The 14,676-nt window shown below is 46.0% G+C and overlaps 1 protein-coding gene across 1 annotated transcript; it reads left to right on the plus strand.

Moving 5' to 3' along the window:
• Positions 1 to 6,385: 6,385 nt before the first annotated feature.
• Positions 6,386 to 13,517, plus strand: LOC311061177 (chemerin-like receptor 1; the record flags this gene model as incomplete). Its single annotated transcript, XM_084079736.1, has 2 exons — positions 6,386 to 7,365; positions 13,430 to 13,517. The coding sequence occupies 2 exons, from the start codon at positions 6,386 to 6,388 to the stop codon at positions 13,515 to 13,517; spliced, it is 1,068 nt and encodes a 355-aa protein (XP_083935862.1).
• Positions 13,518 to 14,676: the final 1,159 nt, after the last annotated feature.

Genomic DNA, 14,676 nt, shown 5'->3' on the forward strand with positions numbered 1-14,676 from the left:
GCAATAGGGAAATTACAACACCCTTCGGGTTCCTGGCACAACTCCGCCAGTCCCTCCCCACCCGTTCCCGCGATCTCACCCCAAGCGAATTCGCTTATGCCTTCTCCCTGTTCAGAGACATCATTTGCTCTGTTTACCCCGGCCGTCGGGCCGAATTGGACCAGTATATGCTTAACATCCTAGAGCTGGCCATTCGGTTCGGCGGCACGGGGTATTATAACTACCATGTTCTGTTCGCCACAGCAGCAGCCGCACGCATCCAACAGTTCAATTCTAACACCTACTGGGGGGCCCTGGACCGTGAACTGTACATGAGGGTGTTCACGGCCAGGGTCGCATTGTCCTGCGACATATGTGGAGCCCCTTCCCACCCGTCCGCCGTCTGCACCACGGCCATCGAAAAACCCCGGCAGAGCGGCAAAACATTCCCGTCCGCTACCAATAACCCACCACCTCTGTTCCCCCGCAGTCGCTCCGCGGCACCTCCCCCCTCCATAGTACCCAGGCTCTCCTCCTCCAATCCCTCCCGCTCCGTGCAGCCCTCCAATGCAAACGATGCAAGGGGGAGGCCTGTCCTCTTCCAGGCAGGCAGACAAATTTGTAATAATTTTAACGACGCCGGCTGCGCGTCTTCCGCTTGTCGTTTCCTGCATGTGTGCTCGTTTTGCGGGGGAGCTCACGCTCGCCCCGCCTGCCCCCACAACCCCACATCCACTCCAAAGTCCTGACTGACAAAGCAGTACCTTCGAACGCCCATCATCATCCCAGCCCTCACCACTGCCCTCCGTAATCACCCCGACCGGCCATTTGTCAACTTCCTCATCAACGGCTTCACCCATGGTTTCCACCCCGGTTTAACCGTCACCCCCACCACATCCCACATCTGCCACAACCTGCAATCCGCCATCACCGACCCGGACACAGTTGACACACTCATCGCCAAGGAGGTAAAGGAGGGGTTCATGATGGGGCCCTTCGCCGCACCACCTTTCCCCGTGTACCGGATCAGCCCTATCGGCGTGGCGACCCGAAAGTACTCGGGGAAGAAGCGCCTCATCATGGACCTCTCCTCTCCCCACAACTCTCACATCCCCAGCATCAACAGCACCATCCCCAGTCACGATTTCTCCATGAAATACTCCACCGTCACTCACGCCATAAACCTCATCCATCTCGCCGGTCACGGAGCCATGCTCTCCAAAGCAGACATTACAAACGCGTTCAAGGTACTGCCCTTACGCCCTGAATTTTGGCCTTTTTTCGGGGTGGCCTGGAAGGGCTCGTTTTACTTTGCAGTCAGGCTCACTTTTGGGTGCAAAAGCAGCCCCAAACTATTCGACTCACTTTCCGAAGCCCTCTGCTGGATTTTGTCAAATAATCATCACATCCCCCACCTAGTTCACCTACTCGACGACTTCCTGGTCGTCGAGCCCCCCTCTGCCCCCCTTGCACACGGCCTCAACACCATTCGTCGGGTTTTTTCCGAGCTAGGCGTCCCCCTCTCCGAGGAGAAAACAATTGGCCCCTCGACTAAGCTGGAGTTCCTGGGCATCACCCTCGACACCGTAGCTTTCGAGGCCTCCCTCCCCCCGGAAAAGTTAAATCGAATAACCCTCCTCCTGCACAACTACCTCCTGGCCCCCATCTGCACCAAAAGGCAGCTATTAGCCCTACTCGGTCACATTAACTTCGCACTCCGCATAATCCCCCAAGGCCGTCCCTTCATTTCACACCTCCTCACCACGGCCTCCTCAGTTCCCAATCTGCACGATAACGTCTCAATTGATCATTCCTCCCGCACAGACCTCCGCCTTTGGCTCCACCTCCTCAGCAACTGGAACGGCATCACTTTATTTTATGACACCATCACCTCCAACCCTCACGATATTCGATTGTACACTGACGCGGCCCCGTCCCTCGGTTTTGGTGGCTTCTACCAGGGACGGTGGTTTGCGTCAGCCTGGTCACCGGAGTTCCTCGCCTTCATCCCCCCCTCACCTCACCCTTCCTCAGCACTACACGAGCTATACCCGATCGTCGTAGCCGCACTCATCTGGGGCCACGAGTGGTCCCAGAAATGCATTCTTATTCACTCCGATAACCAGGCCACAGTAGACATCATCAACAAAGGGCGTTCCAACTCCCCCAACATCATGCCGTTCCTCCGCCGTCTCACCTGGTCCTCCGTCACCCACAATTTCATCATCCGTGCAGCCCATATACCCGGTCACAATAACCTAATTTCAGATTCTCTCTCCCGTCTCTCCTTCCAGAGGTTTCGACTGCTGGCGCCGGACGCCGACCTCCACCCAACACCCATCCCTCCGTTTTCCGAGACCATCTTCACCTGAACCCCCAGCTCCGTCACCTCCTCATCCAGTCACGCCACCACATCATCAACGGATTCGCACCCAGGACACTCACCACCTACCTCACAGCATGGAACACCTTCAAGAGGTTCCACACCAACACCGGCACCCCCTTCCCCTCAACTGACGTCACCGTAATGGCAGCATTCCTGACGCACTGCCACTCCCATCTCCACCTCCGCACCTCCACCCTCCACGTCTACCTCAGCGGGGTCGGCTTCTTCTTCCGCCTGTTGGACGGATTCCCGAGCCCGGCCACCTCCCACCCCCACATCGCCATGCTGCTTCGGGGCCTTCGCCGCAGCGAAGTCCCGACCACACCCAGACGTCATCCCCTAACCTCTGACCTGCTTCTCCACTGCCTCCGCACCCTCCGTGCCGGCTACCTCACACCCCACATCTCCTCCACCCTGGAAAGCATGTTCCTCCTGGCCTTTTTTGGCTTCCTCCGGTGCTCCGAGCTGACCTCCTCATCCTCCCGGTATGACCCCTCCCACCATCCAAGCCTAGCTGACATCACCTTCCACTCCTCCGAATCCCTCACTTTCACCCTCAAACGCAGCAAGACGGACCAGCTGGGGCGTTCTTCCACCATCCATCTCTTCAAGACAGACTCCCCCCTCAGTCCATATGAGCCCATCCTCCGTTACGTCACCACGAGACGCTCCCTGCACGCCACACCTCAAGACCCCCTCTTCATCACGGAAACCGGCTCAATCGTCACCCGTTCCTGGTTCCACCACCACCTCCGTCAAGTCCTCTCCCTTTCCGGCCTCCCGCCCCAACTCTACTCCGGTCACTCCTTCCGGATCGGCGCCGCCACCACCGCATCCCGGCAAGGCCTCCCGGACCATCTGGTCCGCATCCTCGGACGGTGGTCTTCCCAGGCGTACCACTCCTACATTCGGACCAACCTCCAGGACGTGCACCACGCACACCTCACTCTAGGCCGCCCGTAACTGCCGCATATTCCTAGCCTGTCCGCCCCGGAAGGGGGTCCCCTCCTTCGTGATCCTTCCCGAGGTTTCTTCCACCCGACCCTCCCGGTGGGAGTTTTTCCTCGCCCGACCGAGGGTCCAAGGACAGGAGGAATCATGTGACAGTTGCCCGCCTAGACACTCCCTCCGGTCCCCTCCACAACCGACGCAGCCTTTTGGGGGCAGCGTTCCATCAGCTCATCTCCCAAGCAGCCCACTTTGGCGAATATTAGAGATCCATGTATGTAATATGCGGGTGTTTTTTAACGACTCGCTCTTAGTGGATCTCCGATACGGACTAAAGTGGCTGCCCGCCTAGACCCGCCGGTCTTCTCCACAAACCGATGTTGCCTTTTGGGGGTAGCGTTCGGAGTGAGGCGACAGACAGCTCCAGGGCCGAGCATCCATGGTCGTCTGGCTCCCGAGACTACACCCCCACCCTGAGTCTCGCCCCTCCTCGGGCTCCTCATCAATACACATACCGCATTGCATTCTGTTGAATAAATACTGTTTAACTCGAGCAGAAGGTGTGGTCTCTTACTAGTGAAATGTAGTTGTGTTCAACGTAGGTTCGGGAGTAGAGACCGCCCTCTGCTCAGCCTCTCACGTTCATGATCAAGTTCACCTGCGCTGCTTATCTCCCAGCCAATCCACGCAGCAATCACCACAGTATAAATACACCTGCGATTGTATTCATCCCCCTCTTTGATCTCGCTAGCGTTTTCAAAAATACCCTCCTCCTCCCCAACATTCCTCCATTATGTTGCTCTCCTAACATTTCTATCTTCTTTCCTCCAGGAGCCCCAGGGGGGGTAGCGTTCGGAGTGAGGCGACAGACAGCTCCAGGGCCGAGCATCCATGGTCGTCTGGCTCCCGAGACTACACCCCCACCCTGAGTCTCGCCCCTCCTCGGGCTCCTCATCAATACACATACCGCATTGCATTCTGTTGAATAAATACTGTTTAACTCGAGCAGAAGGTGTGGTCTCTTACTAGTGAAACCACCACTAACCTGTTTTTTACCATTTACCACTAACCTGTGCTGATTAGAGAAGTAAATGACCCAGAGTTGCTTACTGTATCTTAGTTGGTAAATTTAAATATGAGAATGCACATAGTCTTTTGTTTAATTCCATTTCAGCTTCACTCCGCTGAAGGCTGCTCAGATGGATCTCCGTAGGTTTCACTGTTTTAAAATACTTGCTTTAATATGCACACTTTGCAGCTGTCTGTTAAACAGATAGCTCTTGTACCCTCTATGTTTTTGAACTCCTGATTATTTTGTTTCCCCATTTTCGACTTGGAAACAAGCCGGTGAATGAAGTCACATGTTGCTTCCAGGTAGAGTATGGCAGACGGAATGGAATACAAGAACGCTCGCCCCAAAACACTCTCTTTCCGGGTCTAATCCGGCAGCCTCGGTCTGCGAACAAAATGGGGGCGAGTGTTTTTTGGGGCGAGCGTTCTGGTTACCACCGGAATGCTGCGCTTCTCGACAATGAGTAGGCTATTACGGAAATAATACAAATAATATTATGGGGATATAATCCTATAGGCTACATAATATATTAGAAATGACAAAAATAAATATAATAGCAAATGCATATACTGTAATATGGGCGGCTATTTTTATTTATTAAAAACGTAAATTAATTAACTTGAATGAATTAAATGAATTAATGAATCCCATTACACCACTGTCTCTGTAACATGAGACCACTGGAGGGGCAGGTGCTCAAAGATCATAAAAAGAGCACATTAAGTGAGTGTGCCAATTTTTTTGGGGGAACTTTTTTTGGGGTCCCTCGTGCCATTTGACACCAAACATGTAGTACATGATGGAAGCAAGATGTTCCACAATAACTTGGCCCATGTCATTCCTGCTATTACCCCCTATCTCCTCTGCCTCCTTCATACCGAAACAGCCTAACATATTAACTTTAAGCAGCACTATGTCACTTTTTTTATGAATAAATATATAATTTTGCGTATGTTAATACAATATCATTTACACAATTGGGGTGGTTGTATTTTGTCTCCCTTACAACAATTAGCTTGACTCAAACCAAGCTAACAAAATCTCAGTGTTGTAGCTAATCTGCACAAAACATGATGTGTAAAGCAACAAAGCAATGTATTAACACACTTGCTGAGTGCCTGTTGCAAGTTGTTTGCAGCTGCAAGATTAACGAGATGGGAGGGCACTTTGTCATCACTGTATTAGGTAAAAAGTGAAACTGACTGATGGCAGCCTGCCAGCCAGGAGACATCTTTTAATTAAAATATAATTATAAATAATAATTAATAGTTGAATTATTATTTTGTCAAATGTTCTTCTTGATAAGGGCCACTGGGCAGGCCATTACAAGAAACCACCCAAATGCTTTATAAGCCTACTATTTGGTCTGGGATGTTAAACTTTGTAACTTATTTCTTCTCATTTAGACATAATACTTAACCCTTGTATTGTGTTAAGGCTTCATGATATCCTCAGAAACAGCTATTTTAACGCAACAAAATTAATTACCACCATTTTAGTTAATTCTGTCTCCCCCCAAAAAAGGGACACCTGTGGTGTGGCTCAATTCCCCCCAAATTGTCAATATTCAATGTTTACAGTATGATGATGATTTTTCTTTATTTAAGTGTCATGCTTCCAGGGAAGCCCAGCCCATATGGACTTACAGGACACTTTTGATGTACATTTACATGTTTGAGAGTGAGAGAAACTTCCTCAATTAGCATTTGCTATCAGGAATAAAATAAAGTTTGAGTTTATGAAAAATAAATGACTTTTTATCTTCTATGGTATACGGGTCAATTTTGACCCTCATATTGTGGATTATAGTGATACTATCACATTGTGATAGTATCACATGCCTAGTATTTATGACATGTACATGGTTATTGAGTATTACTGAGTTCTAGGGGATAATACATTTACATTGTGGGTTAAACAAAGCATGTACCTTTGTTTTGTTATTTTAGGTTTTAGGACGATGGAGATTATGACCAACTGCTGTCTATCACAATAACGAGATGAATCTGTCAGGTGGAAACGGCTCTGACTACAAGGATGAACATGATGAACTAAAAAAATCCCTCAAGATCATGTCCATCACCATAAACAGCCTGGTCTTTGTGCTCAGCGTGTTGGGGAACGGCGTTGTCATCTGGGTGGCGGTGACAGGCTTTAAAATGAAGAAAACCGTCAAAACTATTTGGTATCTCAACCTCGCTGTGGCCGACTTTCTCTTGACAGCGTTCCTGCCCCTGTCCATCACAGAAACAGCTCTGGACGACCACTGGCCTTTTGGCAAATTCATGTGCAAACTGAAGAGTACCGTTCTCTCCATCAACATGTATGCCAGCGTCTACATTCAGATGGTCATCAGTACAAACAGATGTGTATCTGTGGTGTGGCCAGTGTTGGCCATGGCCCACTGCACTGTCAGAAAGGTGTCTTGTTTGATTCTGGGTGTCTGGGTTCTGGCCTTGGCTCTCAGCTCCCCTTACTTCATCTTTATGGACACACAACCCTCCTCCCGTGATAAGGACATCATCTTGTGCTTACCCACCTATACACTCACCGATGACTACAGTCCACCCGTGATGCAGTTGCGTACGTTTCGACATGCGGCCATGGTCTTCACTCAGTTCTTCATGGGATTTGTGGTCCCTTTCACCATCATCGTCTCCTGCTATTCTCTCATCATCTACCGGTTCAGGAGGAACAGCCTCTCAGGTCGCTTGTTCAAAATCATAGCAGCTATTATCACTGCATTTTTCCTGTGCTGGGCCCCCTTTCACATCATGGAACAGGTTGTGTTGTGGGGGAAATTCATGGTGGCAGAGCACAGTGAAGCACTGGATCATGTGATCATCATTGGGGTGCCCATAGCCACCTGCCTGGCTTTTCTCAACAGCTGCCTGAACCCGCTGTTGTACGTGTTCATCGGGAATTTGGATTTCAAGGCTGGATTTCGCAGGCCTGTCAGACTGCCTTGTCTGAGACACAGGTATGGGGTTATTTTTTTATGTACTCTAATTTGTACAACTGTAAATAGCTTTCTTTTTTCTCAGTACATTCTCCGAGATTGAAACGATGATGAAAAATATCCAAAATAATGTGTTGAAGTTAGATTTTAAAAACAGTATATTGTTTGTAGGTTCTCTTTGACATGCTTCTTTAATGTTTTAATGGTTTGTTTAGTCTCTGCTCGCCCTGTCCTCCCTCCCTTTTCTTCTTCTCCCTTTCTGAAAAAAACAACAAAATGGTGGAGCTTACACCAAAAAAATAATTCCACCCACTTCTTTACACCTGTAAACCAGTATGATGTGATAATGTGCAAGTTTGACATTTAAGGGGAGGGGAGGGGAGCCGGGGTTAGACATAGATTGGTGAAGCAATAGGAAGCGGCGCTGGAATCCAACCGCCTGGGTTTGGATCCGCCCTTCAAAACCATCGATAGGGCTCGCTCTTTCAGGCTAATATAACAGTGGTGTATAGTAACTAAGTACATTTACTCAAGTACTGTACTTTTAATCAAGTACTGTACAACTTTGAGGTCTTTTTTACTTTAGTGGAATATTTCCAATTTTCAATAGTTTTGCTTCTACTCCACAAACTCTACAATTATCCACTACAATTATTTGAAAACTTTAGTTACTAGTTACTTTGTTGATTTAGATGTACTTTTTAAAATATTTTTATAGGCTAGATTTTGAAAACTTGAAATGGGACATTCTGCATATTGAGTACTTTTGATGCCAATACTTTTGTACTTTTACTCAAGGAATCTTTTTTATTCCACACTTTTACTTGTAATGGAGTATGTCTACAATGCAATATTGATACTTTTACTTAAGTACAACATTTTAGTACTTTTTCCACCACTGCTATATAGCAAGCAACTGCACCATATAACTGCACACATCACATTTAAATGTCTGGCTATTGCAACAAACAGCTCCATTGTGCACAATGAGCCAAACAGACATGACAAGTCACAGTTCTAAAAATCTGTGTGATTAAGAGGACTGAATATTTATCAGCTCGGTGGCAGCATCATTAAAGGGATAGTTCACCCAAAAAAAACATATTTCTATCAATTACACACCCCATGAAGCCTTGAATTTATTCCTGAGCCAATAATTTGATGACCGGCGGAAAGATGCTAATGTCTGCAGTAGGAGACTCAAAGTTGACACTTTGAGTCTCCTACCGGAACCACTGCCGGTCATCAAATTATTGGCTTCGGAATGCGACAAAAGCCAAAAACATCTCCATGAATTGAAGTCTCCATGGGGTATGTAATTGATAGAAAAAAAGTCATTTTGGGGGTGAACTATCCCTTAAATCATTACTGTGCCTTAAGCTGCTGCGGGGCGAGTTGGCCTTGCACTCTGGGGATGAAAGTGCTCATTGTCTAGGGGCACGATGGCGCAGTCGGCAGCGCTGTCGCCTCACAGCTAGAAGTTCCTGGGTTCGATTCCCGCCGGGGACGCTGGGGGCGTGTCTTCTCCTCCGTGTCATCAGCGACCATACCCTGGGTGGGGTTGGTGAAAGCGCCTACTCTGTGTGGAGTTTGCATGTTCTCCCTGTGTCTCCTGGTAGTTAATACCCTCACAAAAACATGTAGTAATCCTTGTCGCTATACCGCCTCCCCCATGACACAAATATAAAAAAAAGGCTGTTCAGATAACTGGTGTGTAGATTGGTCACATTTGCACTCTCGCGAGGAAACGCACCGGATCCAGTGTGGCGCTGCGTGCATTGGGTTAAATTCACATTAACATTATTCATATTGCACTAAATACTCCCCAAATAAACCATTTTTAGATCAACAACATTACACCAGACACATTATGCAAAAAGGGTTTTGCGATTTAAATGGTTAAACTCCCATACAAAACCTTTTCACCATAGAACCCTAGAGGGTGCTGTAGCCCCCTCAACACCCCTAGTTCCCACGGCTATGGTTGGGACCTGTTTTTAGGTTAGATTGACTGCACTACTACACTACACCTGGTACCATCAGAGCATGATCCACACTGTATCTTACATCCGGCCCCATGTCACACAGACAGTGCCACACATCTGAAATGGTTGCAGCCACTATAAAGCACTGGTCCCCCAGAGGCCCTTGAGGGGGTTCCAGGGGGTTCCCAGTAAAATAGCATCAAAGTAAGTTTATCAACTTTCACCCTGTATAAATTGGCCATTTGAAAATAACCGATCTACCAGCTAACAACATGTTGCAAGAGTTATTCAGACTTTAAGGTGGACTTGGTCGAGTCTGTCGTAACCACCCACTATTAACTAAATCCCCTCCACCCCTTCGCCCCTACACCCCTTCCTTGCCCCTTCCTTGTCTTCATCACATTCCCCTTCCTTCATGGTAAGATTTAACAACAGCTCTGATCACTGTATTTGTCTCCGCCAGGCCGAAAGGCATGTCAGAGACTATCTGCCCTATTCCAGGTCGACAGGACTGTCAACACTATTTGGCTTCTCAACCTCGCTGTGGCCGACTTCCTCTTCACAGCGGGATTTCAAGGTTGAATTTCACAGGTCTGTCCCAAAAGTGCTGGTGCCTGAAGAGCTGCCTCAGACCAACACTTCCACAAAACCAGGGATCACCTGTCAATTGACTGCCTTGTCTGAGACACAGGTATAGGGTCATTTTTTCATGCACTTCAATTCGTACAACTGTAAATGGCTTTTTTTTCTCTGTACATTCTCCAAGATTGAAACAATGATGAAACATATCCAAAACACCTGTAATTCAGGGTTTTGATAATCTAAAGTTGATTCTTCATTTTCTTGATTGAGGTGTGAGTTTGTAATTACAATTACAATTAAGTACACAAAACGCATTTCAATTCTTTGTTTGTTTTTCTTTGTTTGTTTCTTAGTTTTGGAAATTGGATTTTTATTTGGCAGCAATATGATGATGATTATGCACAAAAATATCTCAAACAGGACTGCTACTAGAAAGATGGTGTCTAACTCTAGGTTTTAGAATGTGACTGAATCAGTGATCACAGAACATGATCCACACTATATCTTACATCCAGCCCCATGTGACACAGAGACAGTGCCACACATCTGAAATGGTTGCAGCCACTATAAAGCAGGAGAGAGTCATTGCACTGAAGTCAAGGCACAGACTACTGTGTTGTTGACGGACAACGGATGCACGCTTATGAGAAACAACAAAAATAAAACCTGGCAAAACAGTTGCGTGCATTAGCGCAAGATGAGGATAAAGGAAACATTCAGTCTAAATGTCCAGTTTGCTAATTCACAACTACTACTAGGCTACTACTTTTGTATTTGAAACTTTAAATGTCTCTAAATATTATAAACTTTCAGGACAAGTACAAATATCATTTATGAAAAGGCTACTATAGTCTACAGTGAAGTCGGACTGAATAATGACTGAAATGTTTTTTTTTCTTCTTTTTTTACTCCCTTGGTGTGGGGATTATCTGGCACCGTAGTTGTTCAGTCATTACCTAACCTACTGTTTCCCTAACATCTCCTGGAATCCCTGTTACCGCTTACCCTGTGTGTTTGACATCTAGCCCTGCTCCAACACAGACACAAAGTAGAATCTTTGTGTCTCCTACAGCCGGGCATCAAATTATTGCGGCAAAAAAACAAAATATATCCATGTATTCAAGGCTTCATGGGGTGTGCAATTGATAACTTCTCAGATTTTTGGTGTTTGCAAAAAGACTGCTTTCCATAAGCTTGTAAAAGTTTACCCTCCTTCGGTCTGGGGTGGTCATAGCTGAATGGGTAGAGAGTCCCCCTGGGAAACTTAAAGAGGAGTTCACCCAAAAAAATATTTATTTTCTATCAATTGCACACCCCATGAAGCCTTGAATACATGGATATATTTAGTTTTTTGTCGCAATAATTTGATGCCTGGGTGTGGTCAACTTTGCACTTGCTAATTGTACAAAAGTGCTAATTGTGTGCTAATTGCTAAAAAGTGCTAAAAAGTGCAAATTGTCACTTTGCACTTGCTAATTGTGCACTTGATCAATTGCTCTGGACAGTGGAGTCCAGAGCAATTGATCTGCATTTGAACACCGACACCCGTTTTTCACTTTACCCAAATTCGAGCCGTTTTAATAGCCTTTTTCCGCACCTCTGTTTAACTCTACGGACAGAGCTTTCACTGTTACTGCGCATGCGTGGCCACGTGCGCATGCATGCACAGCCACGAACTGTACGTGTGCATGCACGGCCATGCGCGGCCACGGGGTCCCCAGAGTTAGCTTTGATGGTGCTAACAGCGTTAGCCTGTTGTTTACTCACTGTCTGATAGGTGTATGCAAGGCCACGTAGCATGCACAGCGGGTCCGCGGACCCACAAGTGGTCCACAAAGCATTCACTGGGGGTCTGCAACTCCGGGTCCCGGACCCCCAAAGCTTTCGGTGTACGGGTCTCCGGTTGTTGCTACATCTTTGAAAAACAAGTGGACCGGTGTTGCCATATCCTTGACAAACAAGCGATAGATAGTTAAGAACCAAATGGACCCTTATGTCTCTGTAACTCAGAGAGTGTACAAATGGAACTAAATGGACCCGTAACTCTCAGAGTTGAATTAACACTGATTGTCTGTGCACAGCGCATAACCCAAACTGCACATACTTTGGGTGCTCATATCCCCGGACGGGTATGGTCTAGTTAGGATAATTTTCTCAATTTACCCCGGGGCATTTGGTTCATTTTACCCCACAGCCACCATTTTAGACAAAATTGGCTAGAATAACACTTCAGACAATTTAGTTGCTAAATTATTCACATGGTTTTATCCATTGGCAAATCACCAACATGTATGATTTGATGTAAATTTGCTTTGATATAACAGTCATTCTACCTGACATGAAATCTTACTTTGACCGAAAAAAAACCGTGCTTCCCAATTTCACAGCCAGGTGTAAATGATGGATGTTTGCTAGATTCAAGGTCACATGACAACACAGTTTTCTAGGTTTCTAGATAAAGGGTGTGGTTCAACTTACCCGCTATATCTCCCCATATTAATTATAACTGAAAACAATGCATTATTTCTCCTCCAGGTTGTCCAGTCGTTGGCCTGAATCGGTCAAACGTGTCGACAATCATGACGACATCACCAGATGTCCGCTCCGGGAAAGTTAATTTTGGACGTGGTCAGGGACTGGATGAATCCGAAATCCCTTCAACTTCAACATAACGTTTATTGTGACATCACAAGTTTAAAGGTGTCAAAGAGAGGATGCATGTATTTTTGTACAAGCTCCCAAAGTTTTGCAGTTTTAAAAACAGTGATAAGAATAGAGAAAAGACAAAAGAAATAAAAGAAACAATGTCACATACTTAAGCATAAGGCATAAGGTCAAAATAGAAATAAAGTGTGCAAGTGAGACATCATTTAGCAGCAGACATCAGGGGTCATGTAAGTTTGTGCATAGACTAGAGTAGACCCTCCAGAAAAACGCGGGCAAAAATCATTATAAGGCCTAAAATCCTTGATTATGCTGGCTAAAATCCTTCATTATGAGGGCTAAAATCCTAGATTTTCCGATGAAATATGCTGGGTTTTTATGTGATTTTATGCGGTAAAATTGCGTGAAGTTGCAAAATATGCGGAAAGTTCTGAAATATATATTATGCAATGCGATGTGCATATTATGCAATGCTATGCGATGCGATGCGCATATTATGCAATGCTATGCTATGCACATATTATGCGATCCTATGCGATGCGCATATTATGGGATGTGATGCGATGCAGCCTTTTTGAAAAAATTATTACCCCCGCATAATTATGCACCATTTTGCTGATTATGCGGTAAATTATGTGATCGCATAATCACATTTTTCTGGAGGGTCTAATAGAGATACTGTAGCATCGGTACAGCGGCATCCATCCATCTCCTAGTCTCACACAGCCAGACGATCAGAAATCTCTGCCTGCTGATACGTCTGAGGAACTCCTTGAAGCACCGATGCAAACCTTAGCTCACTGAACTGTAGGCCCTCTCCTCCATGCCTTGGTGGTGGACTACTGTACCGGCAGGAGGGTACCGCCGGTCCCAAGCCTCATACAGAGGGAGGTGGAGGAGATCGTGGACAACTACAAGTTACTGGGACAGCATATGCCTTAGCCAATGGAGAATCCAATACCATTACATGGGATTTTGGCAATATTGTGTAACCCCGGGTGAAAGAGGTGGGCGCGATGGCCGAGAGAACAGCCAATGGAGAAGCCTTAGAATTTTGCCTTAGCATACGGCGCGATACTGTAACGTCACAGTGATTTTGTGTATGTTTTGTCCTGCATAGGGCAGACAGTGTATACTGTCATATATTATCGTTCATTATTGATGTGTTTTTTGTTATATTTTTACCCTGCTGTTTTACCCATCTTAGAGTACTTCTCTTACTCTGTATCTGTACCTTAACTGCTGTGCTGCCTCTGGCGACTGAATTTCCACCATGGGATCAATAAAGGTCTGTCTCTTTCATAATAACCTGTCCACATGATTGTGTTTTGGAAAACTTCTCTGCACACACAGTGTCTGCCCCGGCACTTGTGCCAAAATGACGTAGGCACCGTGAATGTATTTTACAGTTAATACATTTAATTCCTTTTTGAGCTGCACTTGCATATAGATCAGTGGTTCTCAACCTTTTCAGGTCACGACCCCCCAAAATAATCATATTTGAATTGGGGACCCCCCCCCAGCCTGACAAGCACTTGGAATTGTAGGAGTTGAGACATTCAGTTTAACTCGGTTTCACAGATAAATATTGTGAAAATAGCGAGTGTTGTGAGCTTGTAGATCTGCTATTTTTGGTTGTTGGTATGTTCCCCACAGAATAGGGATGCTGGGGCTCAACTATGAGAGAACTTCTGAGAACTCAGATTAGGGTTCAACTGGTTAAATGTTATTTTCAATCTGTCCATAATGTAACAGATATTCTCTCAAGTTTTCCTTGTGACATACATCTTAGGGGGAAAGATTTACATATGTACTACTACTTACTGTAATGTGTAATATGACATAAGGTGCTATAAGTAAAAATGTACTTCAGGGGTGCCGTGGATGTAAATGTTATTTACAGGGGTGACCCGAGCAGCTGTAATGACAACAGAGCTACCAGAGGTGTCACCAAAAAAGACTGAAATGAATATGACTTTAACTACTTCAAACTGAAGAGAATGGTAAATACAACTACTAATGCTGGAGTAACGTCTCCAATGTATGCATTTATAATCAAGGTATTATAAATTAATATGTATCATATGACAGTAATATATGT

Source organism: Gymnoscopelus microlampas (genome assembly GCF_963454915.1).
Source record: "Gymnoscopelus microlampas genome assembly, chromosome: 15".
Classification (NCBI taxonomy): domain Eukaryota; kingdom Metazoa; phylum Chordata; class Actinopteri; order Myctophiformes; family Myctophidae; genus Gymnoscopelus; species Gymnoscopelus microlampas.